Genomic DNA, 16908 nt, shown 5'->3' with positions numbered 1-16908 from the left:
TATCAATTGATTTTTCCCTTTCTGTTTGTTAACGTATTGTATTACATTGATTTTCTTATGTTGAACCACTCTTGCATGCCAGGAATGAACCCCACTTGGTCATGGTGTATAATTCTTTTAATGTGCCCTTAGATTCAATTTGCAAGTATTTTTTTTTTTATCTTCATTTTATTGAGATATATTCACATACCACGCAGTCATACAAAACAAATCGTACTTTCGATTGTTTACAGTACCATTACATAGTGGTACATTCATCACCCAAATCAATCCCTGCACCTTCATTAGCACACACACAAAAATAACAAGAATAATAATTAGAGTGAAAAAGAGCAATTGAAGTAAAAAAGAACACTGGGTACCTTTGTCTGTTTGTTTCCTTCCCCTATTTTTCTACTCATCCATCCATAAACTAGACAAAGTGGAGTGTGGTCCTTATGGCTTTCCCAATCCCATTGTCACCCCTCATAAGCTACATTTTTATACAACTGTCTTCGAGATTCATGGGTTCTGGGTTGTAGTTTGATAGTTTCAGGTATCCACCACCACCCCAATTCTTTAGAACCTAAAAAGGGTTGTCTAAAGTGTGCTAAGAGTGCCCACCAGAGTGACCTCTTGGCTCCTTTTGGATTCTCTCTGCCACTGAAGCTTATTTCATTTCCTTTCACATCCCCCTTTTGGTCAAGAAGATGTTCGTCCCCCGACGATGCCAGGTCTACATTCCTCCCGGGAGTCATATTCCACGTTGCCAGGGAGATTCACTCCCCTGGGTGTCTGATCCCACGTAGCGGGAGGGCAGTGATTTCACCTTTCAAGTTGGCTTAGCTAGAGAGACAGGGCCACATCTGAGCAATTTGCAAGTATTTTGTTGAGAATTTTTTGCATCTATATTCATTAGTGAGATTGGCCTATAATTTTCCTTTTTTGTAGTATCTTTATCTTCTTTTGTATTAGAGTGATATTAGCTTTATAAAATGAGTTAGGTAGTATTCCTTTTTCTTGAATTTTTTGAATGAGTTTGAGCAGGAATGGTGTCAGTTCTTTTTGGAAAGTTTGGTGAAATTCCCCTGTGACGCCATCTGGCCTGGGCTTTTATTTGTAGGTAGATTTTTGATGACTGGATCTCTTTGCTTGTGATTGGTTTGTTGAGGTCTTCTATTCTTCTTGGGTCAGTCTAGGTTGTTTATGTGTTTCTAGAAAATTGTCCATTTCTTCTGAATTGTCTAGCTTGCTGCCATACAGTTGTTCAGTGTATCTACTTATGGTTGTTGTTTCTCTTGTTGTTTGTTTGTTTTTTAATTTCTTTGGGATCTGTAGTAATTATCCCTCTTCCTTTCTGATTCTGTTTATTTGGGTCTTCTCTCTTTTTGACATTGTCAGTCTAGCTAAGGATCTGTCAATCTTTCTGACCTCAAAGAACCAACTTTGGTTTTATTTATTCTATTTTTTTGTTCTCTGGTTCATTTTTCTGCTTAATTTTTGTTATTTCTTTTCTCTACTTGTTTTAGGGTTAGTTTGCTGATCATTCACTAGCCTTTTCAGTTGTTCGGTGTTCTTTGATTTTAGCTCTTTCTTGCTTTTGATGTATGCATTTAGAGCTATAAATTTCCCTCTCAGCATGCCATCACTGCATCCCATAGGTTTGATATTCTGTATTCTCATTTTCATTCATTCTAGATATTAACCAACTTCTCTTGCAATTTCCTGTTTGACCCACTGATTGTTTAGGAGTGTGTTGTTTAACTGCCACATATTGTTGATGTTTGGTTCTTTGATGGTTATTGATTTCTAGTTGCATTCCATTACGGTCTATTTTGTCCAATATTAGTATAGCTATCCTGTTTTCTTTTGGTTGCAGCTTGCCTGGAGTATTTTTTCCCCTCCTTTCACTTTCAATCTCTTTGTATCACAGTGTCTTCTAAATAGCGTACAGTGGTCATACTTTTTAATCCATTCTACCCATCTGTATCTTTTAATTGGTTTAATCCATTCACATTCAAAGTTATTACTGTGAAGGGCATTCTTGAACCAGCCATCTTATCCTTTGGTTTTAATTGTCAGATCTATTCCCGTTCCCCCCCCCCCTCTTTTGCCTTTAAGTTATCCTTACTAATACTCTTCCGTCTGTGCCATTTTCCAGACCTCTCACTTCTTTCTTTTTTTCTCAACCATTAGAGCTCCCTTAAGTATTTCTTGCAGGGCCGGTCTCTTGTTAAATTCTCTCAGCGTTTGTCTGTGAAAATTTTAAACTCTCAATTTGAAGGAGAGCTTTGCTGGGCGTAAGAAATTCTTGGCTGGCAATTTTTATATTTCAGAATCTAAATATGTCATACCATTGCCTTCTCACCTCCATAGGGCCCGCTGAGTAGTCAGTACTTGCTTAGTCTTATGTTGTTTCTCTTGTATGTGGCGCGATCTCAATCGCTTCTCCCTTGATGCTTTCGAACTTTCTTCTTCTTCAGCATTTGACATCTGATCATATGTGTCTTAGAGTAGGTTTATTTGGATTTATTTCTATTTGGAGATCATTGGGCATCTTGATTTGCATATTAATATTGTTTAGAAGGGTGGAGAAGTTTTCCCCCAACTGGTCTTGAAGCACTCTTCTAGCCTCTTAACTCATCTCTCTCCTTCTGAGACAGCAGTGATCTTTATATTTCCTTGCTTCATGTTGTCAACATTCCCTGAGATCGTTTCAAATTTTGAGATTTTTTTTTTTTAACCATTTGTGCTTTAGTTCTTTCCATTTGATTGCTTGTCCTTAGTTCATCTTTCTTTTCTGCCTCTTCAATCTGCTGTGTGGGTCTCTAGATATTTTTTAATTTGATCACACAATATTTTATTCCATAAGATCTGCTATTTTTTAATTTACTGTTTCAAATTCTTCTTTATGCTCTTTTAGATTCCTCTTGATGTACTTTATGTCCTTAACTATTTCATTGAAGTTGTTTTGGAGATTTGTGTGACTTCTTAATTATTTTGCCCAAATTTTGTGTCTCCTCCAGTTTTTTTTAATTTGTTCATTTGGTTTGTCCATATCTTCTATGTTCTTCAAGTGCTTTATGATTTTCTGTTGGCTTCAGGCCCTTTTCCTTGTCTTGATAAGGTTATTTTGGGAAATGTGGGATTATTTTGAGATTTGTATACAATTGGCAGAGCTACTGCTTGCTGGAGTGTAGTTTCCTATCCTATGAGATGTAGCCCTCTTGAGCTGCCTCTTGCTCTCAGCCAGCCTTCCCTGAACTTCTCCTTTGCACTGGGCAGAGTCCAAACCAGGTGGAGATTCAATCAGCTTACCAGTTCTTTGTGTGCACTGGGACTGCCTGCCCTGGGGGTACGATGTGGGCTCTGTGCAGTGTCCACTCAAGGGCACCCTCCAGCTCAGACGTGCCCTTCTCCCTGCCTGCCATGTCCCCATGAGCCTCTGGTGTGTGGGAAGGGTTCCTAGTGTTTCCATGTGACTCCCTCTCCTATCCTTGCTTCTTGCCAGTACACACCCCAGACTTCTGTGGGGGTAGAGTGAATGCTGCCTCACAGGTTCCCTCACGGGAGCTCCCGGCCATATGATTGTGGAGGATCACCTCTGCAGCTAACTGCCAAGGTGGGTACACAGGAATGGAGAGCTGCTGCTCACTCCCTTGTCTGGTGGCTATTTTGTGGCTGCTGGCCCCAGGAGGTGGTCCTGGCTGAACAAACTTACCCCGTCCCTCGAGGTGCAGTCTCTCCATTTTTTGTCCATGTCCCCACCACATATTGTAGGAGTCTCTCTATGGATGATAATACCCTGAAAACTGTGGTCCCGGGCATCCTCTGCCCCTCTCTAGTTTCTTCTGGAGTAGATTCCGCTCCACCTCGCCCACTCCACCATCTTCCTGAAAGTCACATTTTTTTCATATAGTAATTTATTTAAATATTTCCTGAGTTGCCTGCTATGTGCCTGGTAGTGTTCTAGGTTCCAAGGGTAAAGACTTGCCCTTATGAAGGTTACATTCTTTTTGAGGAGAGAAACAAAAACGAATAAATAAATATAACATATATCAAATGGTGATAAAATCCATGGAGAAAATTAAAGGAAAGGGGGTAAGACTGGTGGGGTGCTGTTTCTAAGGAGGGGTCATAGAAGGCCTCACTGATGAGATGACAGTTGAACAGAGACCTGAAGGAAGTGAAGAAAGGAGCCATGGCATTAATGCCATCCAAAAGGAATAGAGTAAAACAGTAAAGGAGGTGGAGGTTAGACCATCTTTTAAATATTGTCCCCTTCAAACATGTTTTGATTTCTCTCTAATTTTTATTGTTTATTTATTTTTAAAATCTTATTTACATGTACTCTATATCCATCAAAAAGACACTCTCATCTTCCCCCTCTCTCTATTCCCTGGTAACTTCTAATCTACTTTCTGTCTCTGCAGATTTGCTGTTTCTAGACATCTCTTGTAAGAGACATCATACAATATTTGACCTCATGTCTTAACTTATTTCACTGAGCAAAATGTTTTCAGGGTTCTTCCATGATGTCATATGCCTCAGAGCTTCTTTCTTGAAGCCAAATAATATTCCATCATGGGTCTCTTACTTTTTAGATGTCTGAGGTCATGTTTATCGGTTTCAGAATTGTACCAACCATGAGAAATTATAAAATGTTATGTAAATTTTAGGTGTTACAATATTTCTATGGTGTGTCTTTATGGAAAATTTGAATATGTGCAAGTTGATCACTGAGTAGTTGATCTAAGTCGGTTGTTTTAATGACTGATATTTGACTAGAGCTGTGTAGTTCAGGCACTGATGACTAGATTGAATTATGTTTTCTACAATTGATCTGCTGGTTTGGAAGCTGGCTTCTATGACAGTTTAAAATTTATACATGTAGTAATCTCATCAAATTTAGTGTTTTTCATTGGGGTGGACCTGTGAGTGTGTAGGGAAGATAATTTAATTGTCTTTATGGTGTGATTTGAACCAGAAATCACCTCTAATCAAATATATCACCACCCCTTCTTACCACCTTGTCACTGCTGCAGATAAATGTTTACTCCTACAGACAGAATTAAATCTAGAATTCATTATCTTTGTTAAAGTATTATTGCCAGTAAAGCAGATGTGAATTCTACTCCACAAATGCAGGCATGCACGAAATACTGTTTTATTTTTTAAAGATAACCTAAAACCATCTTGAGCCCCAACCCAACTGGGCTGGTGTTTCTAATCACCCTCGGCTTTGCCAAAGATTCTAGTTCCTAAGAAGAACCAAGAAGCAGTGGCACATCCAGATCTAAAGGGATCAGACAGACAAGGATTCTGGTGTGGACTGCTGTCCAGTGACCTAGGGCACCTCCCTGCTGCTTTGGTGCTAGGTGAGATCCTGAGACTGGGAAATGCTGGAGACTGACTGCTCCTGACTATGGTTGCTTCTGTGTTCTGAGCACTGCTGCAGAGAGACCTGCCAACCTCTGCCTGTTTTCCAGTCTGGGGGATTTCTCTCTTCTTGCCCCCAAAGGCACTACCTTCTCTCTCCTCTCCTTCTGGGACACTTGAGAATAATCACTTCATAGAGTTTAGGCTTTTCTAAGAGACAGGAAGAACAGTCAACTTCGGGAAGTTTCTACATTTCTGCCTAAGTCCCTAAGGTTAGGTTAACAAAGGACCTTGTTATCTGTTTGAAGCAACAGAAGGGTGTGAGTGAACTAGGCTCCTCAGTAGGTTTACTCCTTTCCAAAACATCCAATAATACCTCAATCAATAATCCTGCTATACTAATCCACCATCTCAAAGGAGAGGAGAATTTTATTGTTAGTCATTATCTCCAGTTGAGCAATTTTAATAGAAATTAAGATCATAATATTTTTATATTGAGAGGATATTGGAGACTGCCTAGTAAAGCTAGTTAGCTGCAGAAGTGATACTAGACCAAATATACTGGCCCTGAGTTCTATATGTTTTTCTATTGGGTTTTCTAAAAGCAAACCTCGTAATTCCCAGAAGGAACCCAGTCTTCGGGCTTATTTCCAATTCTAAAATGTAAACAGATACCATGAAATTATACTTTTCTTATGATCAAACAAGAAACAGGTTATTTTGGTGCTTTTAAGATGAAATGCTAAGTTGTAGTATAAAAATATATAGTGGCTGTGAAAATAATACTTTATTTATTTATTATTAGCAAAAGAAAATCAAAGATCATGTCAAATTCAGATGCTTTCTTTAATTTTTTTTTTTTTTTTGTGTGTGTGTGAGATGTGAGTACTTGATATGGTTTTCCTAAATTGCCAAAATGTTTTGTAGTCTAAAATAACCTGTGGGTAGTGCTTTTTTTTCCCCTCCTCTTTTTTTTGGGTAGGGAAAACTTAATCATATACCTGTTCTAAGTAAGTTGGAAAGTTGGGAATATGATTTCATCTTCACTTGGCCATTGTGCAGCTTGTCCCCACACCTAACATTGTTTTGAAACCATGGTTAGATGTAAGCAATCCTAGGACATGCTCTGTTCTTTGACACCTACGTAAATTTTATTGATCTGAACTCATATTTGGAGCTGGTAACCTTACTATCAGGTCTCCTAGACTAGCTTAGTGTATTGCCTAGCACTTTTTTTTTTTTTTTAATTTTTCTTGACTGTATTCTTTATTATTTTTTTTTAATCATTTTATTGAGATATATTCACATACCACGCAGTCATACAAAACAAATTGTACTTTCTATTGTTTACAGTACCATTACATAGTTGTACATTCATCACCTAAATCAATCCCTGACACCTTCATTAGCACACACAAAAATAACAAGAATAATAATTAGAGTGAAAAAGAGCAATTGAAGTAAAAAAGAACACTGGGTACCTTTGTCTGTTTGTTTCCTTCCCCTACTTTTCTACACATCCATCCATAAACTAGACAAAGTGGAGTTTGGTCCTTATGGCATTCCCAATCCCTTTGTCATCCCTCATAAGCTACATTTTTATACGACTGTCTTCGATATTCATGGGTTCTGGGTTGTAGTTTGATAGTTTCAGGTATCCACCACCAGCTACCCCAATTCTTTAGAACCTAAAAAGGGTTGTCTAAAGTGTGCGTAAGAGTGCCCACCAGAGTGATCTCTCGGCTCGTTTTGGAATCTCTCTGCCACTGAAGCTTATTTCATTTCCTTTCACATCCCCCTTTTGGTCAAGAAGATGTTCTCCGTCCCACGATGCCGGGTCTACATTCCTCCGCGGGAGTCATATTCCATGTTGCCAGGGAGATTCACTCCCCTGGGTGTCTGATCCCACGTAGGGGGGAGGGCAGTGATTTCTCCTTTCAAGTTGGCTTAGCTAGAGAGACAGGGCCACATCTGAGCAACAAAGAGGCATTCGGGAGGAGGCTCTTAGGCACAACCATAGGGAGGCCTAGCCTCTCCTTTGCAGCAACCGTCTTCCCAAGGGTAAAACCTGTGGTAGAGGGCTCAACCCATCAAACCACGAGTCCCCTATGTCTGTGGTCATGTTAGCAACCATGGAGGTGGGGTAGGTGAATACCCCTGCACTCTCCACAGGCTCCTCAAGGGGGCACTACATCTTTTTTTTTTTTCCTTGTTTTTCTTTCTTTTTTTTTTTTTTAACTTTCCCTTCTTTTTTAAATCAACTGTATGAAAAAAAAAAGTTAAAAAGAAAACAAACATACAATAAAAGAACATTTCAAAGAGACCATAACAAGGGAGTAAGAAAAAGACAACTAACCTAAGATAACTGCTTAACTTCCAACATGTTCCTACTTTACCCCAAGAAAGTTACATAATATAGCAACATTTCTGTGGACTTGTTCCTACTATATCCATCAGAAATTAACAGACCATAGTCATTTCTGGGCATCCCCAGAACGTTAAATAGCTTATCTGTTCTTCTTGGATTATTGTTCCCCCTTCCTTAATTGCTCTCTACTGCTAGTTCCCCTACATTCTACATTATAAACCATTTGTTTTACATTTTTCAAAGTTCACATTAGTGGTAGCATATAATATTTCTCTTTTTGTGCCTGGCTTATTTCACTCAGCATTATGTCTTCAAGGTTCATCCATGTTGTCATATGTTTCACCAGATCGTTCCTTCTTACTGCCGCGTAGTATTCCATCATGTGTATATACCACATTTTATTTATCCACTCATCTGTTGAAGGACATTTGGGTTGTTTCCATCTCTTGGCAATTGTGAATAATGCTGCTATGAACATTGGCGTGCAGATATCTGTTCGTGTCACTGCTTTCCGATCTTCCGGGTATATACCGAGAAGTGCAATCGCTGGATCGAATGGTAGCTCTATATCTAGTTTTCTAAGGAACTGCCAGACTGACTTCCAGAGTGGCTGAACCATTATACAGTCACACCAACAATGAATAAGACTTCCAATTTCTCCACATCCCCTCCAGCATTTGTAGTTTCCTGTTTGTTTAATGGCAGCCATTCTAACCGGTGTTAGATGGTATCTCATTGTGGTCTTAATTTGCATCTCTCTAATAGCTAGTGAAGCTGAACATTTTTTCATGTGTTTCTTGGCCATTTGTATTTCCTCTTCAGAGAACTGTCTTTTCATATCTTTTGCCCATTTTATAATTGGGCTGTCTGTACTATTGTCATTGAGTTGTAGGATTTCTTTATATATGCAAGATATCAGTCTTTTGTCAGATACATGGTTTCCAAAAATTTTTTCCCATTGAGTTGGCTGCCTCTTTACCTTTTTGAGAAATTCCTTTGAGGTGCAGAAACTTCTAAGCTTGAGGAGTTCCCATTTATCTATTTTCTCTTTTGTTGCTTGTGCTTTGGGTGTAAAGTCTAGGAAGTGGCCGCCTAATACAAGGTCTTGAAGATGTTTTCCTACATTATCTTCTAGGAGTTTTATGGTACTTTCTTTTATATTGAGATCTTTGGTCCATTTTGAGTTAATTTTTGTGTAGGGGGTGAGGTAGGGGTCCTCTTTCATTCTTTTGGATATGGATATCCAACTCTCCCAGCCCCATTTGTTGAAAAGACCATTATGGCTCAGTTCGGTGACTTTGGGGGCCTTATCAAAGATCAGTCGGCCATAGATCTGAGGGTCTATCTCTGAATTCTCAATTCAATTCCATTGATCTATATGTCTATCTTTGTGCCAGTACCATGCTGTTTTGGCAACTGTGGCTTTATAATAAGCTTCAAAGTCAGGGAGTGTAAGTCCTCCCACTTCGTTTTTCTTTTTTAGAGTGTCTTTGGCAATTCGAGGTATCTTCCCTTTCCAAATAAATTTGATAACTAGCTTTTCCAAGTCTGCAAAGTAGGTTGTTGGAATTTTGATTGGGATTGCATTGAATCTGTAGATGAGTTTGGGTAGAATTGACATCTTAATGACATTTAGCCTTCCTATCCATGAACATGGAATATTTTTCCATCTTTTAAGGTCCCCTTCTATTTCTTTTAGTAGAGTTATGTAGTTTTCTTTGTATAGGTCTTTTACGTCTTTGGTTAAGTTTATTCCTAGGTACTTTATTTTTTTAGTTGCTATTGAAAATGGTATCTTTTTCTTGAGTGTCTCTTCAGTTTGTTCATTTCTAGCATATAGAAACATTACTGACTTATGTGCATTAATCTTGTATCCCGCTACTTTGCTAAATTTGTTTATTAGCTCTAGTAGGTGTATCGTTGATTTCTCAGGGTTTTCTAGATATAAGATCATATCATCTGCAAACAATGACAGTTTTACTTCTTCTTTTCCAATTTGGATGCCTTTTATTTCTTTGTCTTGCCGGATTGCCCTGGCTAGCACTTCCAGCACAATGTTGAATAACAGTGGTGACAGCGGGCATCCTTGTCTTGTTCCTGATCTTAGAGGGAAGGCTTTCAGTCTCTCACCATTGAGTACTATGCTGGCTGTGGGTTTTTCATATATGCTCTTTATCATGTTGAGGAAGTTTCCTTCAATTCCTACCTTTTGAAGTGTTTTTATCAAAAAGGGATGTTGGATTTTGTCAAATGCTTTTTCAGCATCTATTGAGATGATCAATTGATTTTTCCCTTTCGAGTTTTTAATGTGTTGTAATACATTGATTGTTTTTCTTATGTTGAACCATCCTTGCATGCCTGGAATGAACCCCACTTGGTCATGGTGTATGATTTTTTTAATGTGTCTTTGGATTCGATTTGCAAGTATTTTGTTGAGGATTTTTGCATCTATATTCATTAGGGAGATTGGCCGGTAGTTTTCCTTTTTTGTAGCATCTTTGCCTGGTTTTGGTATTAGATTGATGTTAGCTTCATAAAATGAGTTAGGTAATGTTCCATTTTTTTCAGTGTTTTGAAAGAGTTTGAGTAAGATTGGTGTCAGTTCTTTCTGGAAAGTTTGGTAGAATTCCCCTGTGAAGCCGTCTGGCCCTGGGCATTTATTTGTGGGAAGATTTTTGACGACTGATTGGATCTCTTTGCTTGTGATGGGTTGGTTGAGGTCTTCTATTTCTTCTCTGGTCAGTCTAGGTTGTTCATATGTTTCCAGGAAATTGTCCATTTCTTCTACATTATCCAGTTTGTTGCCATACAGTTGTTCATAATATCCTCTTACAATTTTTTTAATTTCTTCAGGATCTGCAGTTATGTCACCTTTTTCATTCATTATTTTGTTTATATGGGTCTTCTCTCTTTTTGATTTTGTCAGTCTAGCTAGGGGCTTGTCAATCTTGTTGATCTTCTCAAAGAACCAACTTTTGGTGATATTTATCCTCTCTTGTTTTTTTGTTCTCTATGTCATTTATTTCTGCTTTAATCCTTGTTATTTCTTTTCTTCTACTTGGTTTAGGATTGGTTTGCTGTTCATTTTCTAGCTTCTTCAGTTGATCCATTAGTTCTTTGATTTTGGCTCTTTCTTCCTTTTTAATATATGCGTTTAGTGCTATAAATTTCCCCCTTAGCACTGCTTTTGCTGCATCCCATAGGTTTTGGTATGTTGTGTTCTCATTTTCATTCGTCTCTATATATTTAGCAATTTCTCTTGCTATTTCTTCTTTAACCCACTGATTGTTTAGGAGTGTGTTGTTTAACCTCCAGGTATTTGTGAATTTTCTAAGTCTCTGATGGTTATTGACTTCTAATTGTATTCCATTGTGGTCAGAGAATGTGCTTTGAATAATTTCAATCTTTTTAAATTTATTGAGGCTTGTTTTATGTCCCAGCATATGATCTATTCTGGAGAAAGTTCCATGAGCACTAGAAAAGTATGTGTATCCTGGTGATTTGGGATGTAATGTCCTGTATATGTCTGTTAAATCTAATTCATTTATCAGATTGTTTAGGTTTTCAATGTCCTTATTGGTCTTCTGTCTGGTTGATCTATCTATAGGAGAGAGTGATGTGTTGAAGTCTCCCACAATTATTGTGGAAACATCAATTGCTTCCTTTAGTTTTGCCAGTGTTTCTCTCATGTATTTTGTGGCACCTTGATTGGGTGCATAGACATTTACGATTGTTATTTCTTCTTGCTGAATTGCCCCTTTTATTAGTACGTAGTGGCCTTCTTTGTCTCTCAAAACATCCCTGCATTTGAAGTCTATTTTATCTGAGATTAATATTGCTACACCTGCTTTCTTTTGGCTGTAGCTTGCATGAAATATTTTTTTCCATCCTTTCACTTTCAGTTTCTTTGTGTCCCTGTGTCTAAGATGAGTCTCTTGTATGCAACATATTGATGGTTCATTTTTTTTGATCCATTCTGCGAATCTATATCTTTTAATTGGGGAGTTTAATCCATTTACATTCAACGTTAAAACCGTGAAGGCATTTCTTGAATCGGCCATCTTATCCTTTGGTTTATGTTTGCCATATTTTTCCCTCTCTCTGTTAATATCCTTTATTGTACCCATACCGAATCTCTTTAGTACTGAACCTTTCTCCAAGTCTCTCTGTCCTTTCTTTGTTTCTCTGTCTGTAGGGCTCCCTTTAGTATCTCCAGTAGGGCAGGTCTCTTGTTAGCAAATTATCTCAGCATTTCTTTGTCTGTGAAAAATTTAAGCTCTCCCTCAAATTTGAAGGAGAGCTTTGCTGGATAAAGTATTCTTGGCTGGAAATTCCTCTCACTCAGAATTTTAAATATATCATGCCACTGCCTTCTTGCCTCCATGGTGGCTGCTGAGTAGTCACTACTTAGTCTTATGCTGTTTCCTTTGTATGTGGTGAATTGCTTTTCTCTTGCTGCTTTCAGAACTTGCTCCTTCTCTTCTATGTTTGACAGTGTGATCAGTATATGTCTCGGAGTGGGTTTATTTGGATTTATTCTATTTGGAGTTCGCTGAGCATTTATGATTTGTGTCAGCTGAGGTTGCAGGGAAGGCTAATGACCACTCCCAGTTTTGTGGTCTGTGCCTGTTATTTGAAGCACTTCCGTCACACTGGGTTGTCTGGGGCAGCTCTGGGCTATGGGGCTGGCGATGGGCAGGAGTGTTTCCTGTCCACCAGGATGGTGGCTGTGAGCGGACACCCCCCTTTTCTTGGGAAGTTGTGGTGTTTAGTGAATTTTCTCAGCCACTGGATTATTGCCTTTTGTCTCAGAGCTCTCTTAGTTCTGCTCTTGACTTGACGTGCCCAAATTGCAATTCTTTTAAGCTTTCTGTATTGGGCTTCTTAGAGTAATTGTTTTAGAAAAAGAAAAAAGGATTTAAAAAAAAAAAAAAAAAAAAGGGCCCTCCTCAGAGATCTAATGGGTTATTGAAATGCTAATAGACAAAGCAACCAGGGCCATTAAGGAAAGGTCCACAGGGCAGAGAGATCAGCTTTTCTTCGGGATTTGCATATGCGCCTCAAGGCCTGAGCTCCGCCCTTCCCCTTTCTGTGTTCACCAGACTACAAAAATCCTCTGCTTTTATTTTGGAGTTTTTCGTGTTGTTTTTTTTCTATGCCTGTCTCCTCTCTGCTGGGCTGGCTGCTCTCAGATTCTCTGGTGTCTGGTCTCAGTCTATCTATGGTTGGAGTTTGAATCAGTAGAATGAGTTTCCGATAAGGGCTACCACTGCAGTTCTCCCTTCTCCTTCCCGGAGCTGACAGCCCCTGCTCCCACGGGACTGAGCCTGGCAGGGAGGGGCGCGGGTCCCCTGGCTGCAAAAACTTACAGATTTCGCTGATCTCAGCAGTTCGACATTTTCATGAGTGTTGTATGAAGTATGCCCAAAGACAGATTGCTCTGTGGTGTCCAGTCCACGCAGTTCCTGGCTTTTTACCTACTTTCCTGGAGGAGTAACTAAAACTTACAGGTCACCAGTCTGCCATCTTGCCCCGCCTTCTGCCTAGCACTTTTCTAATACGAAATACTTAAAGTAATTATCAGTTATTATCTGCATTATAGAATTGGGTCAGTTGGAGCTTTAGTACTGTTAACACATGCTCAAGCTATAAACTAAAGGTTAAATTGGGCAGTAGTGTAGAAATTATGGTTATACTTATTTTTACGCCATTAGATTATTACTTATTCTAAGAAGCCAAGAAAGATGGCCATTATTTATTTTGACTTATTTAGGTATTTTTGGAAAGTCAAGGAATTGAATTAAATCCCCCAGGGAAGATGGCTCTTGATCCTTATACTGAACTCCGGAAACAGCCTCTTCGTAAGTATGTCACTCCATCGGACTTTGATCAACTGAAGCAGTTTCTCACCTTTGACAAACAGGTAAGTGAACTAGGCTCCTCAGTAGGTTTACTCCTTTCCAAATGTGGCACATGTGTTTGTTGGCAAGTTGTTTTGGTAGAAGTATATTTCACAACATTACCTCTATAATTTAGTCGTTTGGTTCAGTGCTAGCTTTCTGATTTCATCTAGGTTTGGAGGCATAGCAAATCTAAATTTTATGTTAGAGAGCCAAAGAAAATTGTGGCATTAAGTTTTGTGAGTTCCACCAGACTTTTAAATCCTAAAACAATTCCTGAACTGCATATGCTTCCCATTTTATATTTCTGATTGAACATTTCTGTCCCCAAATGTGAGTTAATTTCATAGAGTCCTTTGGGAAACCTTAAATGAATTATTGGGAAATTTCAAAGCTATTGAATATATGTTGGTTTCTAATATTAAAATAGTTATTTCATAGAAACTCCTTTGCAGATGCTTCCCTGTGAAATTTTATATTAATGTATGAGTGTAGAATGTTCCTGGGTATTTTCCAACTCTGTTCCAACCTTCCTGTCCTCCTCTGTGGGCTGGTGTTTACAGACAGATTTGAATCTTTTCCTTTATGTACTAAAGGGAAAGAGTAAAAGGAGAGCATTGCCTTTTCTTCAGTGTCCTTCTTTCAGAAATTTAACTCCTTTTAGTTCAGAAAATTTTGCGTGTCAGCCACAAGGCCTTAAAAGAATTTTCTTTTTATCAGTCATACATCTGTTACTCCTTTGTATTTAAAGATTATGTTGTTGATATTGTTAGTAGAGATGTGTGTTGATGGGATCCTTCCGTATTATCAGCCATTCATGTGTACCTTTATTAATACATATAAACCACTGTAAAAAGGGGCCACTGCTCTTTTAATTCAGCTTCTTTTTCACTGACTAATATTTTGAATCTAAGCAAACTCATCTTTCTCTGCACAAACTTACAAGTCTATTATTTAATTATTTCCAAAATGTTGATATTTGGTAAATAATGTCCAATATTGTTTTAGTGTCTTTGATGAATTTTCCTTTTTCTATTTCACCCTCTGAGATTACTTCACAGTCTTTTCAGCTAATATTTTCATCACTGTCTTATATATAAATGCCCAAGTAGCTGAACTCTCTACTTGTAGGAGTCTTACTTAAATCACTGCTTTGGATCCCTCAAAGGTTCTTCGATACTATGCAATCTGGGATGATACAGACAGTATGTTCGGTGAATGTCAGAACTATATCATTCATTACTATCTTGTGGATGACACAGTGGAAATTCGAGAGGTCCATGAGCGTAACGATGGACGAGATCCTTTCCCACTCTTGATGAACCGCCAGCGCATGCCCAAAGTTTTGGCAGAGCATGCAAGTATGTTTGATTCAGTTTATCCTCTGTTGGCTGGGAACTCTTTGGAATCTCATAGGAGCTACTTAATCAGTGTGGTCGTTCCCTTTACACTGGGGGTGCTCTCTACCTGTGTTTTCCTAGGTGCTCAGAAAATGATTTCCCCAAACCTTTCCTCTTTTACTTGCCTCTTGGTCCAGGCATGCCTCTGAGACAGTCTGGTGGAGATGATGGATACCCAGTTCAAGGAAGCAAAAGCAAAACAGCACTGGGAGATGCATTTAAAGTACAGTAGGGGAAGGCTTCTGAGTTGAAGTGATTAAATAACAGATTTTTAATGAATTTTTAAAATAGGCCCATTTTCAGTCAAGGATGGGTTAGCATTTTCTTATGTGCTCTCCTGACTTCACTTCTCGCTTCAAGTGCTTCCTAAACAGGAAGTTTCTAGTGGGATAACTTGAGATTGGAAGAGGCATGTCTGTGACTCATAGAGGTGGAACCTTATTATGTCAACCTCTGCTCTTTCTTTGCTAGTTTAAAATAGCCTAGTGGGTTGGAAGGTGAGAATGCAGCAAAATACACTGACCACCTGCCATCCACCAATATTTCTCTGGAATAAGTAGGCTTGCTTTAGCTGTTTACTTAGTAGTTGAAGAGTTTTCTCTTACGAAAATGTCATCTTGGTCACATGTAATGACATCTCTCATGTTATTACATGACATGAGAAAATTCATTGAATTTTTTTCTTTTTACTATATTTTTGGGAAATAGGAGGTAAGAATTTCCAGGTATTGAGAAAGAGATTCATCTAGATTAGAAGTTAAAAGCAGTCTGCAGGATAGTTTCAACCCACCCACATGTTGTTTGGCCTGCACAGTGTTTAAAAACAACAGCAACAAAAACAGTGTTATTTGTGGGCAAGGAGTTGGAGGTTTCAGTCAATGAGAGAGTAGATACACACAAAAAAATGTGAAGATACATCTTGATTAATATGTGGTAGTTAGAAGCAATAAACAAGATGTAGCCAAGAAACAAATGGATGGATCTTAAATACGTAATGCTTTGTGGAAAAAAAAAAAGTTAAACAAGATGTATAATGCTATAATGCAATACCATTTACATAACTAAGAATACATGCACACAAAACATAGTTCACTTAGTACTCCTATAATCAGGCATAAAGCTGCACATTAGAATGGTTGCATGTGAGGGAGAGAAGAACGAGAGTGGGGAAAGGGAATTGTGTCATTGTATTGTAACTTACAGGAGACACACACTGTATGCTCACATACACACAAATTGTTTTAAGGGATTGATTCATAAAGTTAGCAAGTTGGAAATCTGTAGGGCAGGCTCTCAGGCTGCACATTCATTCAGGAGTTGATGTTGTAGTCTCCTATGAGAAACCTCAGTTTTTGCTCTGAAAGCCTTTCAACTGATTGGATGAGAGGCCCACTCATATTATCAGGAGTAGTCTCCTTTACTTAAATCAGCTGGTTGTGTATGTTTAACCACATCTATAAAATACTTCCATAGCAACACCTATTTTAGTGTTTGATTAAATAACTGGTACTGTATATAGCCTGGCCAAGTTAACACATAAAACTAACCAATATAGGGATAAAAGAGAGTAAAAATTAATTGTCATCATTTTAAAATTAGGAGAATTCATGTAAATAATATCTAGATTTCTGAGTTCTCTTGAGAAATAAAAATATCTGCTATCATGGTTTGTATTGTTACACAGCCTCAGCAACAACTGGATCAGTGCCCTAGGTCACTGTAATCCGGATGCTTCCTACTAATATTCTTATATTCAACCCCCTGTAGAACCCTCTTAGAGTTCTGTGACACTGGGACTAATACTGATTTTGGCTTTTCTGGATGTTTAAAGGAGTCTGAAATTCCTGCTGTCTGGAACTGACAAACATTAGATTTATGGTAT

At 38.4% G+C, this 16908-nt stretch overlaps 1 protein-coding gene across 1 annotated transcript in view; it reads left to right on the top strand.

Annotated features, from left to right (window-relative positions):
- Positions 1 to 16908, top strand: part of EFHC1 (EF-hand domain containing 1) — a 114731-nt gene that overhangs the window by 20288 nt on the left and 77535 nt on the right. The window contains exons 4-5 of the mRNA XM_037844773.1: positions 13500 to 13649; positions 14795 to 14987. Coding sequence (XP_037700701.1) covers positions 13500 to 13649; positions 14795 to 14987 — 343 coding nt within the window. The remainder of the gene's footprint in view (positions 1 to 13499; positions 13650 to 14794; positions 14988 to 16908) is intronic.

The sequence above is a fragment of the Choloepus didactylus genome, chromosome 7, assembly GCF_015220235.1.
Source record: "Choloepus didactylus isolate mChoDid1 chromosome 7, mChoDid1.pri, whole genome shotgun sequence".
Classification (NCBI taxonomy): Eukaryota; Metazoa; Chordata; class Mammalia; order Pilosa; family Megalonychidae; genus Choloepus; species Choloepus didactylus.
The sequence above is the reverse complement of the archived record's forward strand: the minus strand, read 5'-3'. Positions and strand labels throughout refer to the sequence as shown.